Below are 23,769 nucleotides of genomic sequence, written 5' to 3' on the forward strand. Positions count from 1 at the left end.
GATGGGCCCTAATGGACTACCAAATGTTAAATGCTTTTAATGTTTACTAAAACACAAAAATAATAAATTATCAAATCAATTGTGAATCTCCAAATCATATTTTTGGGTGCTCTCTAGATTAAACACTAATTATAAGTGTAAAAATGGATGGTTTTGACAGTTTGATATATGTTTCATGGATGATTTTAGTACTTTGATTGCATGTTTGCTAGTATCTATTCAGCAAAAACTATGGAATTTAAACATACCAATGTTTTTTTTAGCACTGTAGTTATATTAGGCCTAGACAAAACTATTCTTGTCATATAAATCTAATCAATGATATTGATTTTCAATTTATAATTCCTAGCATGTATCTTTGTATAGCAGTGCAATTCATTTCGCTGATTTTATACCTACATGACATGAAGGTTACAGGTCTCCAAAACATATGATTTTTGAATTTTAGGTATTTCTAGAGGTGTATATATATTATGTTCGCCATTATAGATTGTTAATTTAGATAGCTTGTCAATGATTTTAAAATTATTAGGTACTATGTTATATGATTTACATACTGGTCATAGGACATTACAAATTAATTTTTCAATAATATTTATGCAAGCTCTACCAAAAAATATGTATATAAAGAAAGTTAATATCATTTCTTTCTTAAAAAAAGAAAAAAACATTTTATTTTTAAAATAAATTTGTAGACCAAAAGAAACTCAATCTATTTATTATATTATAAACTAGTTCACTAGGCATGTGTAAATGCATATTTAGTTATTAGAAGATGTAACGGTTATCAAAAGTCCTAACACACACACACATATACATATTATTATTACAACCCAAATTGGATTAACCATATAGCATTGTGAAAGTGATAATGTTGGGTAAAAGATAAGTACAGAAATGTAACCCCTAAAAGGATAAGTATGAGAGATATCTAAGTAATTGGCTATGATTTTTCTAATATTTGGATTATTATAGAATATTGATTTTAAATAATATTGTATTTAAAGTCAATAAATATTATAATTAAAAAAAAAGGAGATGCATAAGGCAGAATTGCTCTTTTTAATACAATATAGATTAGCTTTCTCTTAAAAAAGGTAAAATACAGATTAGCCATCGTTTCAAACATCTCTCTCACTACATATCTGATACATTATCTTAAATTTTTTTCAGTCTTCCAAGCTGACCGAGATAAACTGATCTATCAACTCACATTAGCATCTAATTTAGAATTTTAAGATTGTTGGAGTATCCATCACATAAAGATATTTTTGTGCCAATCTATAATGTTGTTCCAAAAAAAAAATAGCATACGCTACATAAACGGCAGAGGAACATGATGCAAGAGTCATGTATTTTTTAGAGAGTTTCCATGAATAACATTGGTAGATAAGCTTAGCCTCAAATATTTTGGAAGTCAACACAGAGTTTCCATGAATAACGTTAGTAGATAAGCTTGTCCTCAAATATTTTCTAAATCAATAAAAATCGCAGAAACCATCATTTTGTCACAGCGCGTGCCAGGGGTCGCGGCAGACCCGGTCCAACAATCTAAATGCGTCATTTACTTTTAAACTTTTCTAAGCTTTCCCGCAACCGCACACCACGTCCTCCCCAAGCCCCACCGGCATCTATCCCAACCGGACGAACGCATAAAAAAGTATTATGCGGACAAATATCTGCAATCCCGTCTTGCCCTAGGAACGGATCCCGTCCGCTCGCTCAGCGAAGAACGCGGTGGCATGGAAAATGTTATGCGGACGGATGGAAAATGACACCCGTGGTTATCCTCGTGACGAGGGGTGTTGCCGTTGGGGCTAAGGCCTGAATGCGACACGTTGTTTCTAATCTCTGGCAACCTCACAATATCTGACCTCCTTCCATCCCGTAATAAATGTATTTCCCAAAAGAGAGGGCACAATACATGGGAGCATTCTCTTCCTCTCTTTCCTTAAGTGACCATTCCCTTCTATCCTCATTTCCCAAAATCTCGGGTCGGGCTCTCATTGTAGAAATGCATGTTTAGTTAAGGGTTGGTATTCAAATCTTATTTTATTCTTTTTTTTCCCCTCGTTAGTTTCGGGTGCATGTTTCCTTTGGCTTTGGGTACTGTTGGAGAAGATAAATGGGTGCTCATGTTTATTATATTTTATAATGTGAGTGCTTTACTTTTTCTCTCCCTGCCTCCATTGACAAAGCCACTAGTTTCCTTGCTCTGTTACAGTAAACAAATAATAATTTGGAAATTGACTGCTATGTGATAATATTTTATTTTAATGATCCCCTTGGTGTCAAAACAAACTTTTTTTTTTTTTATTGATCTCAAGTTAGATTTGTGGTGAGGTATATTTGGTTTAGATTGGATTAATGGGATTCAGGAATTTGAACATGTCCTCCCGCCGAAAGAAGGCAGAACAGGCGTCCTTGTTACCCATCAAGGAAAGAAGGGCCTGAAGAAGGATTTAGAGTTCTTGTAGAGATCAGTGTCTTGATACCATGGGGTTTCGATTTGTCTCGGAGCTTCTTGAAGGTTTCTATGGCTTTCCGGGTTCACCTGCACAATTTTTCACCGTGACCGGCCAGCCGCAACCAGTTTCTATATTGCGTTCTGGATCTCGTGCTCGACTTGGTTCTCCTATCACCGGAGCATGATTTCCTTGCGATGTTTGTCTGGGTCAAGTTTCTTATTTAATCGTGTTGCTTATGTGTAGATATCAAAGTTGGAACGAGATGAGCGAGACGAGGGTTGGGGTCGCAGAAAAGTTGTCTGAGAAGGGAAAAGATACGGCGGATCCTGACAAGGGAAAGCAGTTGGTGTCAAGATCTGAATCGGACCAGGTGATGGAAGGAAGAGATCCTGCAAATTATATACCCTATCCAAAGCCGCTGGCGAAGTATGAAGAGGTCATTGCCAATCCAGAGTTGTTTCGGGAAACGCTTGAGAAGCTGCATGCTACGTTAGGAACTAAATTCATGTAAGACAGATATATTCTTGGCTGTTATGCCTCTTATTTTGCTCGATTTTAGACTAATTGGTTCTAGTTTTTTTGGTCATGTTTCTAGCCTATCTGAAATTCTTTATGCATTTATTCATGTCCTTTCCCCATGTAAACAGGCATATGTCCTAAGCGAGAAGTAAAAGGTCTGTGTTACATTAACAAGTCTTTCATAAATTTCCCAGTTGTTTGTGTCTGCACTGCACCATCCTTTTGGACGATAGCTTCTGCTTTTCACAATTTTGTTAGGTCAAACATAGAAAAATCTATTTGATAATGGTTGATGATACAAAGACAAAGTTCTTCTTAGATGTTAATTGAGGGAATATGGATTATTGTTGCTTTATGATTTTTAAATTTTTATGCGTAATAACTCTTTGCTGTTTTTATCTTTACCAGTTGAATCATAATTTGTTGCATTAAGAGCCTTAACTGCTACACTAGTCCAGTGTGTAACCGACAAATATTGTTCTGTTCATGAATTGCCTTTTAAATCATTTTTTGCTATTTTATGTACACCCATTACCTCTTCAAGTATTGAACAGAATCATCTTTAAAAATGAGTTAATTGTTAAACAGCGACATTCATGGATCCATGTGTCATTACTCCAAGCCTCTGTGTTATGTATATCATGCCACAACTGAAAACAAAACAATGCTGCTCCTGCCATTAAGCTGCAGTTCGGAATCTAGACACAGAGGTCACAACTATGACCTCCACTCAATAGAGGGCACAAATTCCTTTGTCAAGACTTTTCTGGTAATCCACATGGATTTTGGAGTTCATTTTCGTTGCTCTTCTTATTTGCTTGATCACCATCACCCATAACTTCATAGTATTGCTCAAATTTACTTAGTTGTTCGTTGTTGTTTATTAGTTTGTCTCCCAAGAGATATATATAATGGTGGAATATGTATATGGCAGGGGAATGACTTTAACAAGTTAATAAGAGCAGGACCTAATAAAGTTATTTCCCCAAGACCTTTCATCTTAAAATGGCATCCTAGGAGATCATTTAGATATCAAAGTATTCTTAAATGGTTGTATTAGATGGATGAAATAGAATCAGTAGTGATCTTGATATCAGCAAAGTTCTCCACTTTAACATACCTTTAACCTGCACGTCTTTCGGAAAGATTCAAAAGGTTGTTTTTAATAGGTTAATGAAGGCTGGAGAAGTCCTTAAAGAAGGATGGGTCCTGAAGAGGAAATTTTATATAATGTGTCATGCAAGGTCCTGACTCCCAAATGCTATAACTAAACTAGTGTTAAAATATCTCATTGTTCTGATCACAGCATTGAAACATCATTCATCTTCATGGATAACTGTTGCAAAGAAAAAGAATATCTCATCATTTTTAGGCAGAGATTAGTTCTTTCACCTGCAGGATACCTTGATGCATCAGAATTCAGAAACTCTACCAATAGAAGAGAAGATTTGAATAATAATATGCAACAGAATAAAAAAGAGAGAATATTTTAATGTTAAAACTTAGTTTAGTAAAAGATAATCATGGATTAACAGCTTGGTTTCTTAATTTAGTCAGTTAAAAGCTGCACATCAATAATGCAGATTTGAAAATTATTTCCCAGGCGAGATATCAACTAAAACTGCTGTATGAGAAAGGAAGTCAAGTGAACTTCCACTTGTTTTTCGAGTAGTCAATATTTGTATGTGCTCATAACTAATGAAAGAGTCGATTACTGTCCGTAAGGGATTAATTTAGACCACATTATCACCAATATAATACTAGATATGAAGAAAGTATGCTCAGATGCCTAATACTAAATTTAAGAACTGATGTGGTTTTAACACACTCAAATACAATGTAAAAATGTTAATTTTGATCTTAATATTGATAGAAGACTAGTGATTGGATGATACGATAAATCATTCCATAAAGCATATAAAATTCTTAACAAAGTTAATCAGACTGATTGGCTGAATTTTATTTCATTTGGATAATATTGAGAATCCAAGAACTTGTAGCTAATGTGCATTCTTCTCAGAATGCCTTAGTTGCATTCTACAACTGTTGGTTTATCCAACAAATTCTGATTGGTTTTATCTATTACTATGGTTCAAATCTTCTACTTATTCTATATTTAAATTTATATTGCAATTTTAATATAAATTTAAGAATTCAAAGTTCGGTTTCAGTTATCGGAATTTGCTTGTAAGAAAAATACTCTGTGAAGAAAAACCTTCAGTTTTCTAGCAGGGAAGATCTAAATGTTATGGCTAAGGCCTTTCTGGAAATCTAGTCAAGCGCTGGTTGTCGTGGTATTATTTAATAATTTAGGTGGTTTATTATATGAACATTATATTCAATTAATTCTGATTGGTTCCCCTTTTTGCTCCTACTGCATATGGGTTCTGTCTAGTTGAACAGTCAGCTAATGCCACATAGATAGTACCTCGTAGATATTTTGATATTTACTTGTGAGACATTTTAGATGAATGATATAACAAGCTTCACCTAATTAAATAAAATGTGAACTGTCCTTTCTTATCTGATTTTAGACATTTTGGATGTTGAAGTTGGTTCTAGTTTAAAAGGAAACTGGACTGCTTTGCCAAACGGGGCCTTAATAATTTATGATATTTTACACTCCCTATAGAAACCATTTTCCCCATCTTTAAGGACTGATGTTTGCTTTGTGGATAGTTTGTGTCATGATTCCTCATATGACGAAGTTCTACATAGGATAGACAAATTTATAAAGCACTTGGAGATTCTGCTCTGATACCAAAAAGAATTTTGGTTTGATGTGCTGAAGTAATTTGGATCTATGATGCCTCAAAAAGGTAAATAAGGAAGACAAGAACATGGTTTTTTGGAAGTATCTATATATTGTTATACATACAATTTTCCTTTTTTGGAATGAAATCATCAATAGATTTGCTTAGAGAGGAAGTGATGGGGTGGCAAGGGTTCCTTCCCTTACTCTTGAAGATACTCCCCTGCCACTGCACCCCCCTCCTGCCCACCCCCCTGCAAAAATAAATAACAAAAGAGAAAAATGTTCTTTAGCGAAAAAAAAGAGAAAAATGTTTCTTTAATTATTCAAACACCTGAGTGTTGGTCATGATGCAACAATGCTTGAAGATTGTTTCAGGCACACAAATAGAAACCATAATGGGTGAAAGAATCAGGTTAGGGGGTGTTTTGATCAAGTGTTTACATGATGGAGGGCTTCAATTGCTTGTTGAAGATGAAGGGAGGAAATCTTGGGCCAACAACATGTTTTGTCGCAGAATAGAATAAGATCATAAGTTCATAACCAATGATTCACTAGATGGCCACGATTTAGTGTTTATTTGAGCCTCATGTGTCTTGTGGCAATATTAGTTACCAAATGTAGGTCTTTTTGTTGACCCATTCTACCATGCCTTTTGTTTTCTATCATATTAAACTAAAATAGAAAACAACTTTTAATATTCACAGAGCATATTTACTCAAAAAGAATAAAATATTTACATAGTTGTAGCATGTACAATTATGGTATGCCATACCGTACCAAACCGAGTGATACGGAGCGTACCGTACCATACCGGTTTGGTAACGGTATACGGTATGGGGGGCATACCGATACTTGGTATGCCGAACCGACCTCCATATCGGGCGTGCCAACGTAGCGATAGGGTGGCACTGGTACAGAGCCCGGTACCGAGATGGTGTACCTTGTACAATGTTTGCTGCAGTGTCAAGATTACTTGGGATTTTTAATTGGTTCTTAACAAATGTCTGGTCATGGCAATTTTGGAGGGGAGTGTAGATACCACAAAGAAGTCCTAGGTAGACTTAGATTAGAAGGATAAGAATATGATTGGTCTTATAGAGCATTTTGGGTGTTCAAGTTTGATGTAATTTTAAGAAGAAATAAAGAAAACTTTGGCCACGATTCAGCCTTCCCTTCTCCTCTATCCCTTGTTCCTTCAATCTTTATCAATCTCTCATTTTTTCCTCCTCTAATTCTACTCGTTTATTCTTTGTTCTATTTGCAATTTGCTACTGATTTTTTTCTATTCAGTTTATTTTTATGTTCATTGTTTACTGAATCTGGTTGCAAATCTATAATGGGTTTTTAGTTAAGCTCTAGATCTCTTAGGTTCTTTATGCTGTCATCTTCCCTCTACAAAAATCTGAGCACAGAAATTTTGGTACATCATTTACATATTATTGATTCTGTTATTTACTTTCTTGTTCTTTGGATTTAGATAGCAAGCGGCGAAATTATTTTAAACCCTAAGTTGTTCCTACTCTAGGGGGTCCTTTTATGCGTTGCAGGCTAACCTTTAGTGGTCCTGCATCAGTTGGTATTGGGCCACCCTTGCTGCTTCTTTCGCCTTCTTTCCCTTTCTTTCTTGGGTCTCTTTTCTCAGTTTCCCACCATGGTCTCCAAAACCACATTAAACAATAGGTTTGAGGCCTTTGTCCAATACTATGAGGTCTTGAAACAAGTTGCCCATCTTTGAGAGGATATTAGTAAAATCTTCCTCAGATGACAAAAAAAACTCTTCTATCAATGATCCTTTAAATTGAAAATCCTAGAGCTCAAATACATCAAAATTGGGCAGTGATCTAGATTTCCATGTAGCAAGACTTCAGATGATTGATTTTCATGACGGATAGTGATCTCTAGGTCTTCCTAGATTAGATTTTATGGTCTTAAAGCTACTTCGAGTGGTATCGACATGCAGAGGAGTGTTGATTTTTATTTGCTGAAATGAGGTTGACAGCATATATATGGTGTATATATGGTGGACCAAACATCTGTAGCTGCATTATGCTACCACCTATAGGATCAAATTAAAAGCGGCCATGACCCATTAATTCATGACTCCTAACAATCAGCTCTATACCCTAGCAACTAGATTCAAGTTTCCATGGGTTGAGGATGTTCTGTTCTGAATGTATTGCTGGGTTTGAACCTGAAATCTCCTCCAAACTAACTATTAATAAGTTTTACACATTTATGGCTTCTATGAAAATTGTAAATCAAGAATCCTAACATTTACTTTTTCTTTAAAATTTCTTGAGATTTGAATGTCTAACACTAGGATTAAGCTAACTGAAGATGCAAATAGCCTCCATAGTTGATATCAAGAAGGCACATGAAGTCATGAACAGTGAGAAGGGTGCAAGTTCAAAATCTAGGGTGAAAATTTAATGCATCACTCGCAAAGGATACAATCACTTCTCTGTATAATGCCTGAATTGGCACATAAAGCTTGCAGATAAGGCCTACTTGTTTCCATCACTAGCCTCGAAGAGAAGGCCAAAGTGGTTGCCTAAGCAGAAGAAAGTGATGAAGAAAAGAGTGTCAGCAGTGAGGATGATGAAATACTTCATTGCATTATTCTCCAACCTCTTTTGACTCCACATCATGAAGATGATTATGAAGATTGGAGGTGAAACAATATTTTCTAGATGAGAATACGATGTAAGGGACAGCTACAAATTAGTGATTAGTTGTGGTAACTGCTTAAATGTAATCCCTGGAGATGCTTTTTATATGTTGAAGCTGAAGATTGAGTCACAACCTAATCCCTATAAGGTTAGGTTGCGCAATGACTAATCCAAAAGTCCATGAGCGGTGTATGGTCACTTATTTCATTGGAGGGTCCATGGATTGTGTAGTGTGATGTGATGACAGTTAAAATATGTCACATATTCCTAGGATGACCATGGCTTTTCGACTAAAAGTTGCAGCATGATAGCTTTTCAGAGACATACTCCTTCCAGCATGGAGGCCTTAGCATGATAGAAGTACCCACCAAGGATCTTCGACCAATGAAGTTAAAGTATATCGTCAGGATATTCCTTCTAGAATGTGGCAGCTTGGGTGGAGGTGGCTTGTTGGGTCCCTTCCCTAACTCAAGGGGTTTGAGTTTCTAAAGGAAGGGGAGATTAATGCAACAATTTTTGAAAATTACTTTTGTGCATCAAGGCAGGATGTAATGGGTGAGAGGATTAGTTTACTAGGTGCTTGTATAAAGTTTTTACATAATGATTGAGTCTATCTGCTGTAATTGCATCCTACAGAGACTCAAATTGGAAAGGGATAGTGGTTGATTGGTCTAATAAATTCCCTTCTCCCCTCTTGCTTGTTCCTTCTATGTCTATCAAACTCTTTCTTCTTCATCTTCTAATCATGCTCCATTATTTTTTTCTGCTGATATTGTTTAGTTTGCTATCAGATTTCAATCAATGAATACTAAATCTCTACTTTATGGTTTGTTAGATTTGATATGTGCATATATTTCATTATTTCTCTTAAGTTGCACTCCTGTTTCTGCTGTTGGTGATTTCTAAAATTAAATTTGCTGCATTCTGTTCATTTTTGTGTTCATTACTTACTAAATTATGGCAGCAAATCTACTACAGATTTCTCAGCTTAGACCTAAAAATCCTAGGGTGAATTTTTTAATCAAGCATTTTCCCATAAATTTGGTTTTGTTATTTGTTGTTCAGCTCTCAGGACTTGAGAACAGCAAAAAAAATTGAAATTGCTTTCAAACCTAAATTACACTATTCCAGTTGTCCACTTATGCATCATGGGCAACCTGGCGTGGTGTTGTATCTCCGCACCCACTTTAACCACCTTTATTTCCTAATTTATCTTATGCAGAAATGTCTTTCCCTTCTAATTCCTTGAAAGATGGTCCTTGAATTAATGAAAAAAAGCCGTGTGCCGCTTTTCGTTTTATTTAGTCATTGACTAGTCAGCTCTTATGAGAACTGAATTATTTCTGTGCCTGTAACCACCTCCCTTCCCCCAAAACACACACACACACAAACAAGAAGAAAAAGGAAAAGATAGAAGAGGAAAAGCCTAACTACTAATCAACCATGTAGTATCGTATTAAATCAAACAAAGGTATTTCCCAAGACTACTTTAGAAGAAAACCATGTCGTTCTCCTAACATCTAATAGTAACACCCAAAGTTAAGGAAAATAACTCCTAATTCTACAGGGTGATTATAATTGAGTGCTTGTTTGGGTAATTGATTACAAACTATAGGTGCTGCAACACCACATATTAATGAAACAGATATATATATTAAATAGATTTGTGTTTTCTTAAGTCTTCTTTCAAATTCTTGTTTGTGATTTTGTTGATACTGTTGGCTGCGGTATTAAAGAGCAAAGTTCTGGAGATAGTTGACACAAGGCATAAAATAGTAGAACACAAGGAAAATGATTTACAAGTACTGAGGGATGTAGAGAAGTTGGTGAATTAGGACCATGATGAAATTTTTACATTCTAAGGTATCATGTTTGTTTTGTTTATACATTTTAAGGATAACTTTTTATAATTTGTTACAAAGAATGAAAAACATCTTGCTCTATAGTAAGGAAATCTCCTAGTCTACAAATTACAAAACCATGGGAACAGTTTCTTTTCTCTGCCCCCAATCCTTCTAGGGGCTGAAATCTTACCCTGTATATTCATGATATTTATTTTATAAAGCAACAGGAATTAATGCAACTACCATCTTTGCACACATTATCCAGCACAGACCAAGAACCTGTACTCTGATAGTCCTCTCTTACATGATTAACATGTGCACCATACTGCTCAAACCTTGGTGCCTGTATTATTTTTTAGTTGATTTTATATGTCAATAAAGGGGATGACCAAAAGATTCTTGCTTGTTTGACCAATAAGGACTGTTATATTTTTTTTCTCTTGCTAATATGGGTTCATATATCATCTCTGACCTTAAAAATGGTGTTTTTGATGTTTGTTTTCTAGGGTGCCAACCATAGGCGGAAGGGAACTAGATCTTCATCGACTCTTTATGGAGGTTACATCGCGAGGAGGTATTGAAAAGGTATGAATTCAATAAAAACTAGATCTTCATCAACTCCTTATTGTTGGTACTGATTTATTAGTTAGTTTATATTTTAAATTGGCATGGCTTAATATCTGTGGAATGATACCATTGTTTCTGAAGTTTGTGTCTCAGTAACTGTAAGGTGCAGAATATCAATTCAACAATGAATTGGAGAAATCACATTGACATTGGCTACGTGCTTGCTAAATAATGATCTTATTATCTTAGTCTATCATAATGGAAAATCTGAAAAACTCATAAATGATATATATGTCTGGAAGATTTGAAGTATTAGAAATTCTTTCCTTTATTGAATTTGTCCTTATATTACCATGTGCATGGCATGTACCAATAATGTAATTTATTCCCTATTTTTTCATCCGGGCAGTCCCTTACCAAGTGTAGTTTCTCTTGTGTTGTATGCAATGTTCACTGTCATTATCTTTTACTAGGGTTTATACCTGCTGTCAATCTCACCATATTCAAGTTCTATATGTTTCTCTAAATGACAGATTAGCTTTTCATGTTACAATTAATGTCTTTAACATACTGATATTGGTAACTTATTTATAGTCATGACTGGTGTAATATTTAAAAATTAGAATTTTCTCACAACACATTAATCTAGGAAAATGGGCAGATAGTTGCATTTCTTAAATGAACGTGCGAATGCCAATAAGGCATTGCATAAGATTTCTGCTTCACCAACATCAGTGAGGGGCAGTCAATTGGTGAATATGTTTAATATTAATAAGATCTTGTGGTATAGAGTGGAGACTGGAAATTTGCTTATGGATGGCCCTCCCCCTCGCTGCGCAATCTATTAATTCTTATTAGAACTACTATATGTTCACTGCTGCTGTTATCTATCATCCAAGGGACGCTGGCTTGAATAATGGTTGGTCTAAAACTTTCTAGCTTCAGCCCACTAAGGAGTTTGGTGATAAATATTTGACTTTTTTCCTGTCTGTTTATAATATTTTATTTTTTGAAGTGGTAGGAAAGCTTGCATCACATGATGTGAACTTTAAGCTCAAATCATTTGGAATGGCAAAGATGGAAGATTCATCATTCGTATAGCTTAAGCTTGGAAGAGACTGAGTGAAATCTTTTTCAAGTATGATCTTCCCTATCTTACATTAACCATATCTTAAGTTATTCATTGTACGAATAGCTTAAGTTCAACACCAAAAATCCAATCAAAAGTTTTTTATGATCAGATGGTTCAAAATGATTACTTATACGGTACCTCATAGCCCTGATTCACTTTTCCATTTTAATGCTAGTGGTTTTTGATTACTATGATACTCTCCTGCCAACAGTTTATTATAGCTTGCATAAGGATCAGTACTGATCATCATTGAATGGTTCTTCTTCAGCATTTGCATGTCTGTATGCCTACTTGGCTTGGAAATTAGGGACTAAAGGTAAATTCTTTGTGGGCACATGTTGAACATCTTTTCCTCTTCATTTCTTTTTGGATGGTGGTAAGAGTATGCACTTGGTGAGCTCCACTAATAATTTTGATATAATGTACTGTTACTTTGTTTTTATAATTATTTTTTTAATTTGGATAACTATATCAGGTTTTGAAATTATAGACCAACAGCTGATTCTTTTCTATCACAAGGCACTGCAGCCAATATATTTTAACTGGATCCAGAATCATAGAATGTTAAGGTCATAGCTCCAGGATTTTTTTTGTAATACAGTTTTTTTTTTTTTTGATTTTTTGCATATTATTTAGACTACATTTGCTCTCTATTTGTTGTCAGCATGATTAGTGGCATGCTGTCTATATCATGCCAAATAAAAGACTACTGAACAGCAATCTATTCTAACAACAAAAAAAAAACAACAGAGTGCCAAATCTCTCATCATAATGGTCCAAGTAAGAGACAGCGGACAACATACTACCAAGTGACAAGGTGCAAGCTCAAAAACAAAGAAAATATGTTTCAAGAGAAGTTTCATGTCAAGGAGATCAAAAGTAACAAAATGCACCCCTTCTAACCCAATAAGTTTGCAAATTGCCAAACAATTACAAAATGGTAGGCTCTTCTATGGGTTCAAGAAAGATTTGCAGATACCACTGGTAACTTATAGAGATTTGGCTCTTTTGAGAGAATGAATAGTAAACGAACAACCGTAAACATTATTAGATGATTCATTATGTACTGATGGATCGAAATGTCCTGGATTTTGGTATATGCAATGAAAAAGAAGTGTCAAGGGAGATGACGAGGCTCACACAGTCCTCTCCATATTATTCTCTTGCCTGTATAGTGTCCTGCAGATTCATTGATGAGAATTTGCAGGAAATTCTCTTCATAGGAGTTATTCATTGCATGAGGATGTGCTGGTGCAGCCCCTTTCTTCAGGCAATGAATAAGCAATCAAGGGCTACTATCAAGGATTAAGTCCCGGTATCTACTGGATTTTATTGTATCACACTGATAGGATACTGATGTCGGTTTACCCCTCCGAACTAGTACATAATGACACATGGCATATCATCACACTAATGCCATGCCACCAGCAAAAGGCATAAGGCATATTGGTATAGTATTGTATCTTAGTGATCTTTACCGCAGTGGTAAGACACTGGTGCTTCAATTTTGGACAGAATCTTCTTGCCAAGTAGTGGCAAAGCCAAGTGGAGGCTGGAGGGCATCTTTTGTAATAACCGCCTGCTCCACTCCTTTCCAGCTCTCATGGCCCACCTTTCTCTAAAACAGTCTTAGTTTAGTGCAGATCCCACACATAAACGCATACTAGTCCCCCCCCCTAAATATACTTCACCATCAGCTCCCAAATGTCAAAATATATGCATCACATTGGAGCCCAAAATCCCTTCCAACTGAACTAAGAAAGTGAATTTTATCAGTTCTTGTGGGGCAGAGTGCGATTTTGTTGATATACAGACACTGCATGGGGTTTAGTTATTAGTTATCTGATGGAATAATTTACAATCTGTTTTCTTATGGGTAACATTTCTATATCTAAATCAAAGTGGTTTACCCATGCTCTGAGTTTCTCCTATCTTTTTATAAAAGATCTAATCCCTACAACAGGGAGTTCTGGACAAACAAGGTAGTCCAAGTGTTAAAGTAGTGACAACTACTACTACTATGCCCATCTTCATCAATCTTCATCAAGAGACACAACTACTACTGCTACTACTAAATCTTCATAAAGAAACATACTACTACTACTACTACTATTTCCATATTCCTCAATCTTCATCAAGACACATTACTGCTACTATTATGTCCATCTTCATTATTCTTCATCAAGAGACACTACTACTACAATGTCCATCTTCATCAATCATCATCAAGAGACGCTACTACTACTATATCCATCTTTATCAATCATCAAGAGACACTGCTACTACTGTGTCCATCTTCATCAATCTTCATCAAGAGACACTGCTACTACTATATCTTCTATACATCTTTGTCAAGAGGCAGAAACTAGAGGGTGTACCATTTAGATCCAAAATTCTTTCTATGATGCACCAATTTGTTGTCATTTTTCCCTCTCTTTTATTATGTATGCCCATTTTTATCATATCTACCATGTGATTCAAAGTATTACAATGGTCACAGTGTAGACCCTGTGATTATTTGAGATTCTTTTTTTTCTGTTATTCAGCAGTTGAAAAAGATAATAACAACTTCAATTAGTTTTTCTTTAACCACATTGATCATCGAGTCAATGTAGTCAAGTAGATACTAATTATGAGTTATAATAATGATAAATTTGGCTCCCCACTCCCAAAGGAAAATCATAGTCTCAACCTTGTTTCTTAGTGCAAATAAACCTCTATAACTTGGCCTGCTTAGATAATACAAAATGTGGGTCATGTAGGTGATGAGGACAGTCCCTTGCTTTGTTACCATGTCCTTGAGGAGATGTTGGAACAATGCACTACAATATTGCAATGATCTCAAAATAGATGTATTATCCATAGATGCATAGAGACTTAAGTGTAGGATTTAGCCTTTCCCAAGAAATCCTGACATATTATATGACCAAAGTGTACAGTGTTAAAAAAAGAAGAATACGTACAAGGCTACTCCCAGTTAAAAATGATATATTTATAATTTTATATGCTTTCTTACTTGCTAGTATCCATGACAAAATCCTTTTCCCTTGTTGCAGTCCATCCTTTTTCCTAAACATCTTATGCTCAGTTAAGAGGATCTTTTGTCATCTTGGATGCTAACAGCTATTGCAATGCATTTCTTTTACTACATCTTTCCTTTATCATATTTTAGGTATTTCTATTTGTGTATTATATTTTATTCAAATTAAGGACTTAAAATTTAATGTTAATTGCAATATCAAATTTAAGCCAAAAATCCCTTATGATACAAAATACTGAAGCTTAATTGCTTGTAAATGTGAGCATGAGCAAAGACGGTTTTTTGGGTTCATGAGCAAGAAGAGATTTGTTGGAGGGAATGACATTCTTCTTTTAGCTCAAAGTGGCAAAGGAAATGGGACTATGATAGGAAGAGGGAGGATCACATAGTTTGTTTGTCCCTTCTAAGGATATATTTGGGGGAGAAACTTTGTTTGTCCCTTCTAAGGATATATTTGGGGGAGAAACTATGGATCTTATAAAACTAGGGAGAAGGTATCCTTGATGTAGCAGAATTTATCAATTCAGTATTATGTTTTTCACCTTATGAAATGGATTTTGATTTTTCTTGTGGCTACAAAGAATTGATTTCTAGCTTCTGTTATTTCAAGTGGTTGCATTAGCGAAACAGAATTTTTTTTTGACAATTGCAGTTCATGATATGATATCTTTTCCAAAAAAAGAAGTGATATAATATCCAGTCTCCCAGACCTTTAACATGCTCAGTGCAGACAAATGTAAATTACTTATTTTCAAATGAATAAAGGCAGTTTTAAAGCAATGCAACTGTCAAATAGTTGCATACCTATGTCAAGAATAGAAACAGTTTATTTCCATCTGAGTTGGTTGTGTATGTTACCTTGGTGTTTGTGGGTGTTGATGTATTCAAGCACAGGTGTGCTTGTTAGTCAGTGCGCCTTTTATTATCCTATTCCTTTCTTGTACTATATGTAGATTATGACTATTATTTCTAATTTCGAAGCTCTTCAGATTTTCAATTTCACTTTTCCTTGCAGATGAGAATTTTACTGATGGTAGTTTGTTTCATATGATGTCTTGTGCTTTGTGCTCTGCTGAATGGACAACCTCACAAAGTTTTTGCTAATAAATTTCTCTCTCTCTCTCTCTCTCTCTCTTTCTTTCTCTAGCTATCTATCTCTCATCATCTATAGTTTTGTTCAAGAATGTCTGTTTCTTTATGTTCAAGCTCCTTGGTGTTGGAAGAAAACACTTTGATGATCTGATCAATTTTTTCCTTCAATTTTTTTAATCTATAGGATTTCCTGCTACCAAATGATCTAATTTTATCAGTAATTTTATAAATTGCATCTTGATTTTCTCAATTTGCATAACGATTAAATATCTACATAACCAAATATCTTAACGCATTGTTAAACATAATGAAAAGATTGGACTCTCCAAGAATATGTGAGGGCAGAAAATCAAATATCCTAGATTTTTCTAAGTAAATTGCAACAAGAAAGGCCAAAAATTTGAGTATCCTTGCTTTAGGTTGTCATATCAAGGAAAAGCTATTATTTCCTTTTATTTTTTGATATTAATAAACAAGTCAATGCTTAAGGAACGGTAGTTGAGGGACATATCCCTCCATGTCTCACCATCCTTAGAAATATGAGAGATTAGAGAGTGGCAAAAGGTGGTAAAATGTTTTAAGGTGTTTGCAAAAGTTTCTTTTAGTATTAGTGGCTATCTTGAAGCATAGAAAGCATGCCTATCTGATGGCATAGAGAATGTCTCACTGCAGTGTTTCATATTGTGATATCTTGTTCTTAAGCACTGATTATTTGCCTACAATTCAGTTGCATTGAGTTCAAGTACAGTTGCAATTGGAGTTGCAGCTGCAAAAACTGATTTTGTTTTATTTTTTGTAATTGGAAACTGCAACTACAATGGCAACTATTTGGTTGTATAATGCTGAAAGAGATAATAACCTTGCAAATGATCTGGTAAGTTTACCCCAAGAAATAGTTATCATCTTATTTTTATTATCATAATAAAACTAAAGATATTATTAAATTACTATTGGATTATTATGATAACTATTATATTAATTATATCACTATAAAATATTTTGATAATATATTATTAAAAACATAATATATATTTATAATATGTGTTATTATAATTATTAATAATTACTATATCATATTATCATAAACTAATTTTGATTATTAATATAATACTGTTATAAATTATAATGAGATTCATTAGGATATAATGATATAATAATAATAATAACAAAATAAAAAATAAGTATGTTATGTTCATAATAATAGTTATATTGCTAACATTATAACAATAATTATTATAGTACTATAATATTATAAATTTTATTTTACATTATAGTAATTATATATATTGTTAGTAAATTTATATTTACTATTTTTTAAAGTAATTTATATTTATTTAATATGTGACAGTGATATTAAATTTCAATGGTCAGAGTGTGGTGAGGGGACTTCCTTGAGGGTTGCTTCTAATTGCAACATATCTTATAATATGTTCTGCAGTCAATTTTGCCTGTAATCCCAATAAAAGATTTGGACTCGTTCTTGTAGTTCAAATGCAGCCTGCAGTTGCAATTGCAGGCATCCAAACGGTTGTTTTGGATGCACGCGTTTGGATGCCTGCAATTGGACCTGCCTAATTGCAGGCAAGCAAAGAGCCCTTTAAATCATTTTGATCTATTCTCATAATATATTTGCACTTTGCTATGAGGACTGTCACAAGGGAGTTGCACAAAGCAGCAAATAGGAATAACAGATTAATTACACCATTTTGCACTGGATGTATGCATTATTTCCGAATAGGCCCATTATGTGGCTTACCTAGATTTTATCTCCCTGTACTGCCATTATGTGGTTTATAGCATGCACAATGTGGTCCCAAGATATTTCTCCAGGGATAAGTTGAGATGCTTTTTCTCGATCCCTATGTATATACTAAAACATCTGACATAATGCCCCAACATCCTTTTAAATCTCAAAAACAAATAGATTACCTGTCCTATGTTCTTGTTTTCTAAATCACAAAAGTTTATTACAAGTTTACAACCAGTGCTTAATGCGTGCTTACTTGCAGGTGATTGCAGATAGGAGATGGAGAGAAGTAACTGCTACTTTTAGTTTCCCCTCTACAGCCACAAATGCATCTTTTGTACTGCGCAAATATTACATATCTCTATTACATCACTATGAGCAAATTTATTTCTTTGGATCTCAAGGATGGAGCTGTCTTCCAACTGGTCTGTACATGGGACATATGTTAGTTGTTTCTTCTGTTCTTTTCTCCAAGCTTTCTCATCTGTCATAATTTACTTTGCAGCTCCTTCGCACACACCTGCAACATCAGTTCCATCTGAGAAGTTGATTGACCCTATGATGTCATATCCTGAAACTCAGGCGGTTGCTCGGAAGCGTAGGAGAAGCAATGGTGAGTTGTAACTAATATATATCAGAACCTGAATTGCTTACAATAATCAACTTGCTTCCATGAGGAGTCCTACACTTTTGCTGCCTTCTATAATAGGTAAAACATGTTCTTATCATCCATTCTAAACAGAGGAAGACACCAACTAGTGAGCTCAATGAGCTTGAGATTGGGAACATCCAACCAATGAGGATCATTTTTCATTGGGATCGGAGGGGAGACAACTAGCATTCTTTCGTGGTTCCTGGATATATGTTGCAACAATATCTCTATGAGCATAGTTTATATTTAAATGAATTAATTGTTTTATGATTCTTCTATGTATGATAGATATGAAGGTTTGTGTGATTACTTATTGGTTGCTTCCCTTGACTGCCTTAGGTCTGTCCTCACCAACAAGTCCAACTGTTGTCGGAGTAATCGATGGCAAATTTGAGTATGGCTATTTTGTCACTGTCACTGTGGGCTCTGCAAAGCTAAAAGGTGTCCTCTATCATACTCCTGAACAGACCACTGCCCAAGCACCACAATATTGTGGAGTTGCCGAGAACAGCAATGCAAGGGGTGTTCGCCGTCACCGGCGTAGGAAGAAATTGAGCAAGAGAGACCCTACACATCCAAAGCCAAATAGGAGTGGATATAATTTCTTTTTTGCAGAGCAGCATGCGAGGCTTAAGCCACTCCATCCAGGGAAGGATAGAGAAATCAGTAAAATGATTGGAGATCTATGGAACAAATTAACTGAGGCTGAAAAAGCTGTAAGAACTAAGAAAACAAAAACTAGGATGTTTCTGATAATATTGAGAACTGGACATTCTAATTTGATCCATGAAATCTGAATTTCAGGTATACCAAGACCGAGGTCTGAAGGATAAGGAGAGATATAGAAGTGAAATGGAAGTATACAGGGAAAGATTGAAAACCGGCCAAGTAATTAGTGATGCAGTGCCCATCCAACAGCGTCCTGCTGAGCCAGAGGTGGCAGTTGGGGACGCAGAATTGAAAACGGAGGCAGATGAAGGTGGCAATACTCTAGCTAATCAAAATGATAGCAGTACTGAGGGTAGTGAATCCGAGGATAAAAAATCAGATGAGGATGCGGAAATGGAGACATCACCTGAAGCTGGTGGAATCGCTACAGAGTCGACTAGTTTGGCAGATCCTTCAAATGAGGGAGATGAATTTGAATTACGGAGGAGGAACGAAGTAAAATTGGAAAATGAAAATGACCTTCCAAGTTCCAGGGAGGATGCAGAATCCAAAAAGTTTACCGAGTCATCAACTGATAAGCAGTGACTATAGGTGAAATTGAACTTCAAATCACAGACTGATTTTCTAATTGACTTATAGCACTTTTCTTCCTTTTAATCGTACATCTAACAGAGTTTGTAGGTTTGAAATTATTCTTTTCTATTGGCAAGTTATGGATGGAAAACTTTTAAAGATATTTTGGTAGAGGTGGCAGAAGCAACCAGTCAGATACCGATTGCTCTTTTGAGTATCACCTGCCTGAATTGCTAGGTTGGCAAGTCAGCAATAAAGAATGGAAATGATGATTTCTTTTCATACTAGAGGCCCTAAGAAACTATCTCATTATGCGTACTTATTTTGGCTGGAATTTGACAGGAGTTATGGGAAAGGAGGAAAGAGGAAGAAATCTCTCTATTTTTAAAAAAATTTAAAAGCCCATCATTTTCTCAGGGATTGTTGACAAGACCACCCACTGGTGACCAACTCAGCTGGTGACTTGGTAAAGAAACTCTACTGCCCATCCTGGTTTCAGTGATCCAGAATTTTTCAAATTTCTTATACAACTTCATCTGAGTACTCCAGACACAAGAGACGGACCACTTTCTACACCTACATGACGCGCACAAACACACTAGAAAAAACATCTGTACCAATATATGCATACAAAAGGAATTATAATCAGAAGACGGAACTGATCATGAGCTACTTATGAAGATTTATTAAACTTAGTTATAAATTTTTTTTCAAAAATTTATACTGCAAGTACTACCATTTAGAGTCAAATTTGAGACCATCATCAAAGATGAGAAGGATGCCCACTTGCTAAAACCAATGCAATTGACAATATCACATGATTGTTGTTGTATATAACAAGGGTATACCCATTTGAGTGTTTGATTCATATGTAGTAATTGAGTAAACTGACAATAATACTAGGAGATATTGAATCCATGCAAAGAAATAAACTATTTGCTCAAGCTAGGCATTGAGGACTCTAGATTAGTCTGTAATTTTTAGAGTTTGCTTGGAGTAAAACACCTCATATTTAACTAATAAAGTCTCTGGTGACTGGTTTTAGTGAAAGAAAAGATAAATAAATTATTTTTTTTCACATGTTTCTAGTTAAGGAACTAGATCTGCTCAAAAGTAACAAGAAGAATTTGATGAGCTTAGCCTTCGAATTTGCTTTAACGAGGTCCCAAACTAATAAGTTGGTGGGTTTCATTATGGACTTCGTTAGAAGATCCAATATTAGATGGTTGTAGTGCAAATCAACCTAGATGAGGTCTTCCAGGTCCCCAAGAAAGTTATGAAGAGCTTGAAGAATAAAGGTCACAGATGGACCTGCTAAGTTAGGGGGTCGTACCTGCACCAAGTGCAGGTAACACCAAAGCCAGCTGTTTACACCGCACCTCAACTATTCAGCTAGCAGTTGAGAGCAAGCATATTACATAAATTAGGTATGACAAAATCAGAGCAAGTAAGACTCACTTGACCACCCTTTTGCTGAACTGAAGAGAGTTCGATTACGACAAATTTTACCAAGTGTAGAGTTATAGACCGAAGGAGGAGCGTTCGGCCAAGAGTAGACCGAAGGAGGAGCGTTCGGTCAAGAGTAGATCGAAAGCCTAAAACTTGGCTTTGGTCAATCGTAATACGTAGAGAAGATCGAGGTAACTAAAACAGTCTTGAGGATGATTTCAAATATAAATCTGTATCTTAAATTGAAAAGTTATGATTATCAGTCTAACAATTGCAGAGCAACTCTAATGACGAGCGTGCATAGTGGAGGAACCTGGCACTAGTTACAAGAACTGCCAAGATATGTAGTTATTATCTATTAGTATCAATAAGTGAAATTATACTCTGTAAATGTGACCTTTCTACAATTAATCCAATCAAATTATCTTTATCTTTGCCTTAATCTTTTATCTTAGAAGTCTTAGAAGTATGCCCTAGAAGCCAACGTGGCTGACGCATATTTGTAATCTGGGGTATAAATTTGTAATTTGACACTTATTAATAAATAAGATTGGACAATTTATTTTTCATTCATGTTTGTATGTGTCCATGAATCGTCCAAGAAATTAATAGATGATGATACATAATTCAAGGAGTTGAGAATTTGAGGCATATGTCATTAGGGATTAATTTCTAAATGCTCCTGATCGATGGATCCATCACGAGGGACGGTGATCGATCCGCTGAGATTAGTGCACAGATCACTTAGTCAGATGGACGAGTCTCGAGTCCATGGTGTAGAGACACTGAAGTGATTATGCAAGTACTTGTTAGAGAACAAGGTACTGAGCGTGACCAAAGATAGTAGTCACATGGATATCTATCCACTAGTCAGTGACTACTTATGCTGCAGTTGTATGACTGGTCCTTTGACCTACGATGCCTCAGCTATTCACTGTGAGGTTGCTGTAGTTTGACGAGCATGTGAACTTGGGCCCTAGTCATTCGGATCCTTATAGTGCGAATTGGCTGCAGTAGGTTCATTTTAGAATAGGGTTGCATCTAGATGGGATCTATCGACCTTGATAGATTAGGAGTGATCCTATGTGATTTATGAGACTGAGTTCGATAAATTCCTGGCCAGGTATTTTGGAAAAAGAGTTTTCCATATATCGAACTAGAAGTTGTATAAATTTGACATATGACAGATGATGGGGTTTGACGAGATATCCATAACCTCTGTCACGTCGGGATTCATGATAGAGGGACTGTATCATACGCTAACTGCACCTAGAGGTTCAGATATTCCATTCTGCTGGGTTGTCACCATATACTGCTAGGTGTCACTAATGGATTGTGAGACTCAAAGGTATTCACTTGGTGATTAGTGAACCCTGAGAGTAGAACTGAAATCGTTTCAGTCCACTGAAAGGAGTTTCAGTAATATGTCTCACTACCAGTCAGAATAGAACCTACAGGGTTACACACATAGAGGATTTAATTAGTCAGACTATCATAATTGTGATTTGGAATCATAATAGAAATCAATCATCAATATGATTGGTGATTGAATTAACCTACTAAGTGTTAGTGAGTTGATGGAAGAAGAATTAAGTGGATTGCAATTGGGCTGATTTAATGAGCTAAATCAAATTAGGTTCGACCCAAATTGATTTGGGTTCATGATTGGGTCAATTTGATTAAATCAAGATTTGTGCGGATTTTAAAGACCACATGTCGTCGTAGGATGAATATGACTTAAGTCATGTTCACACTATGCAGACTTTAAAGTCCACATGGCGTCATAGGATGCATGCTCCCAAATCAATTAATTCTCCTAATGAGATTAGGAATCCTAATGTGATTAGGAAATTAATCAATTGATTAAATAGACACATGTCATGCATCTATGAGCACAAGGATTGGACACTTGGCATTAATCCAAGGGTGGGTTATAGTTCCATACTCCTAATAAGATTAGGAGGAGCCCTAAACCCAATATATAAAAGGGTAGCAAGGGAGAGAAGTTATGAATTAATTCTCTCCTCTTCCTCTCCACGCCTCCTCTTCTTTCTTCCTCCTTCTCCACGACAGCAAGGGGTCTTCATCCTCCTCTTCTTCCACGGTAGCAAGGCAAGGAAGATCCATGTGCAAGGTTCCTCCTTCCTTTTCCTCCATCGTGAGCAAGGTTGAAGAAGAAAGGGTTCTTTTTTAAGGAGGTATGTTGCAGATTTTTATCTTCTAATCTATATGATAGTCATGAGAGGTTTTTGCAAAGAGCTAGCACTCCGGTAAGTCCCTATCTCAGATGATTAGATCCTCGTGTGGATACCTGTACAGGCCGGACAATTGTGTGGCTCAAACAAGAACCTAGATAGATCATCAGGCTGCGGTGTTCTTCACCTGCAGAATTTTTGAAGATGAGATCTTCAAATTAATTTCTTCTGATTTTAGTTTCAATTTTATGAATCTTAATCAACCTTCTTCAGATCCTAATCTCCCCTCCCTAATGAATTCAAAGATCTTCTGGATTTGGATCCAGAAAATTTTTTGAATTCTACGATCTGAGGCGCGTTCATGCGATGAACGACGTTCCTTTCGAATTTCGCTGCGA

General features: G+C 35.6%; 1 protein-coding gene across 5 annotated transcripts; it reads left to right on the forward strand.

Moving 5' to 3' along the window:
- The first annotated feature begins 1,908 nt into the window (after positions 1-1,908).
- LOC103697941 (high mobility group B protein 15-like) lies at positions 1,909-20,009 on the forward strand. 5 transcript variants are annotated; one of them, XM_008779883.4, is made up of 7 exons: positions 1,909-2,032; positions 2,712-2,975; positions 10,762-10,840; positions 18,096-18,258; positions 18,339-18,446; positions 18,825-19,201; positions 19,290-20,009. In XM_008779883.4, the coding sequence occupies exons 2-7, from the start codon at positions 2,731-2,733 to the stop codon at positions 19,737-19,739; spliced, it is 1,422 nt and encodes a 473-aa protein (XP_008778105.1). In that variant the 5' UTR covers positions 1,909-2,032; positions 2,712-2,730; the 3' UTR covers positions 19,740-20,009. The 5 variants fall into 5 exon arrangements, with proteins under 5 accessions (XP_008778105.1, XP_026657232.2, XP_017696272.1 ...); XM_026801431.2 differs by lacking the exon at positions 1,909-2,032 and adding an exon at positions 2,052-2,156; XM_017840783.3 differs by lacking the exon at positions 1,909-2,032 and adding an exon at positions 2,185-2,629.
- Positions 20,010-23,769: the final 3,760 nt, after the last annotated feature.

This window comes from Phoenix dactylifera, unplaced genomic scaffold (genome assembly GCF_009389715.1).
Source record: "Phoenix dactylifera cultivar Barhee BC4 unplaced genomic scaffold, palm_55x_up_171113_PBpolish2nd_filt_p 000584F, whole genome shotgun sequence".
Taxonomy (NCBI): Eukaryota; Viridiplantae; Streptophyta; class Magnoliopsida; order Arecales; family Arecaceae; genus Phoenix; species Phoenix dactylifera.

Bases quoted from the DNA above. Each gene is read 5' to 3' on its own strand.
- LOC103697941 (XM_039119613.1), top strand. From the start codon at position 2,704: ATGTGTAGATATCAAAGTTGGAACGAGATGAGCGAGACGAGGGTTGGG. The intron at 2,976-10,761 runs GTAAGACAGATA...TTTGTTTTCTAG, and splicing joins ACGTTAGGAACTAAATTCAT to GGTGCCAACCATAGGCGGAA. The intron at 19,202-19,289 runs GTAAGAACTAAG...TCTGAATTTCAG, and splicing joins TAACTGAGGCTGAAAAAGCT to GTATACCAAGACCGAGGTCT.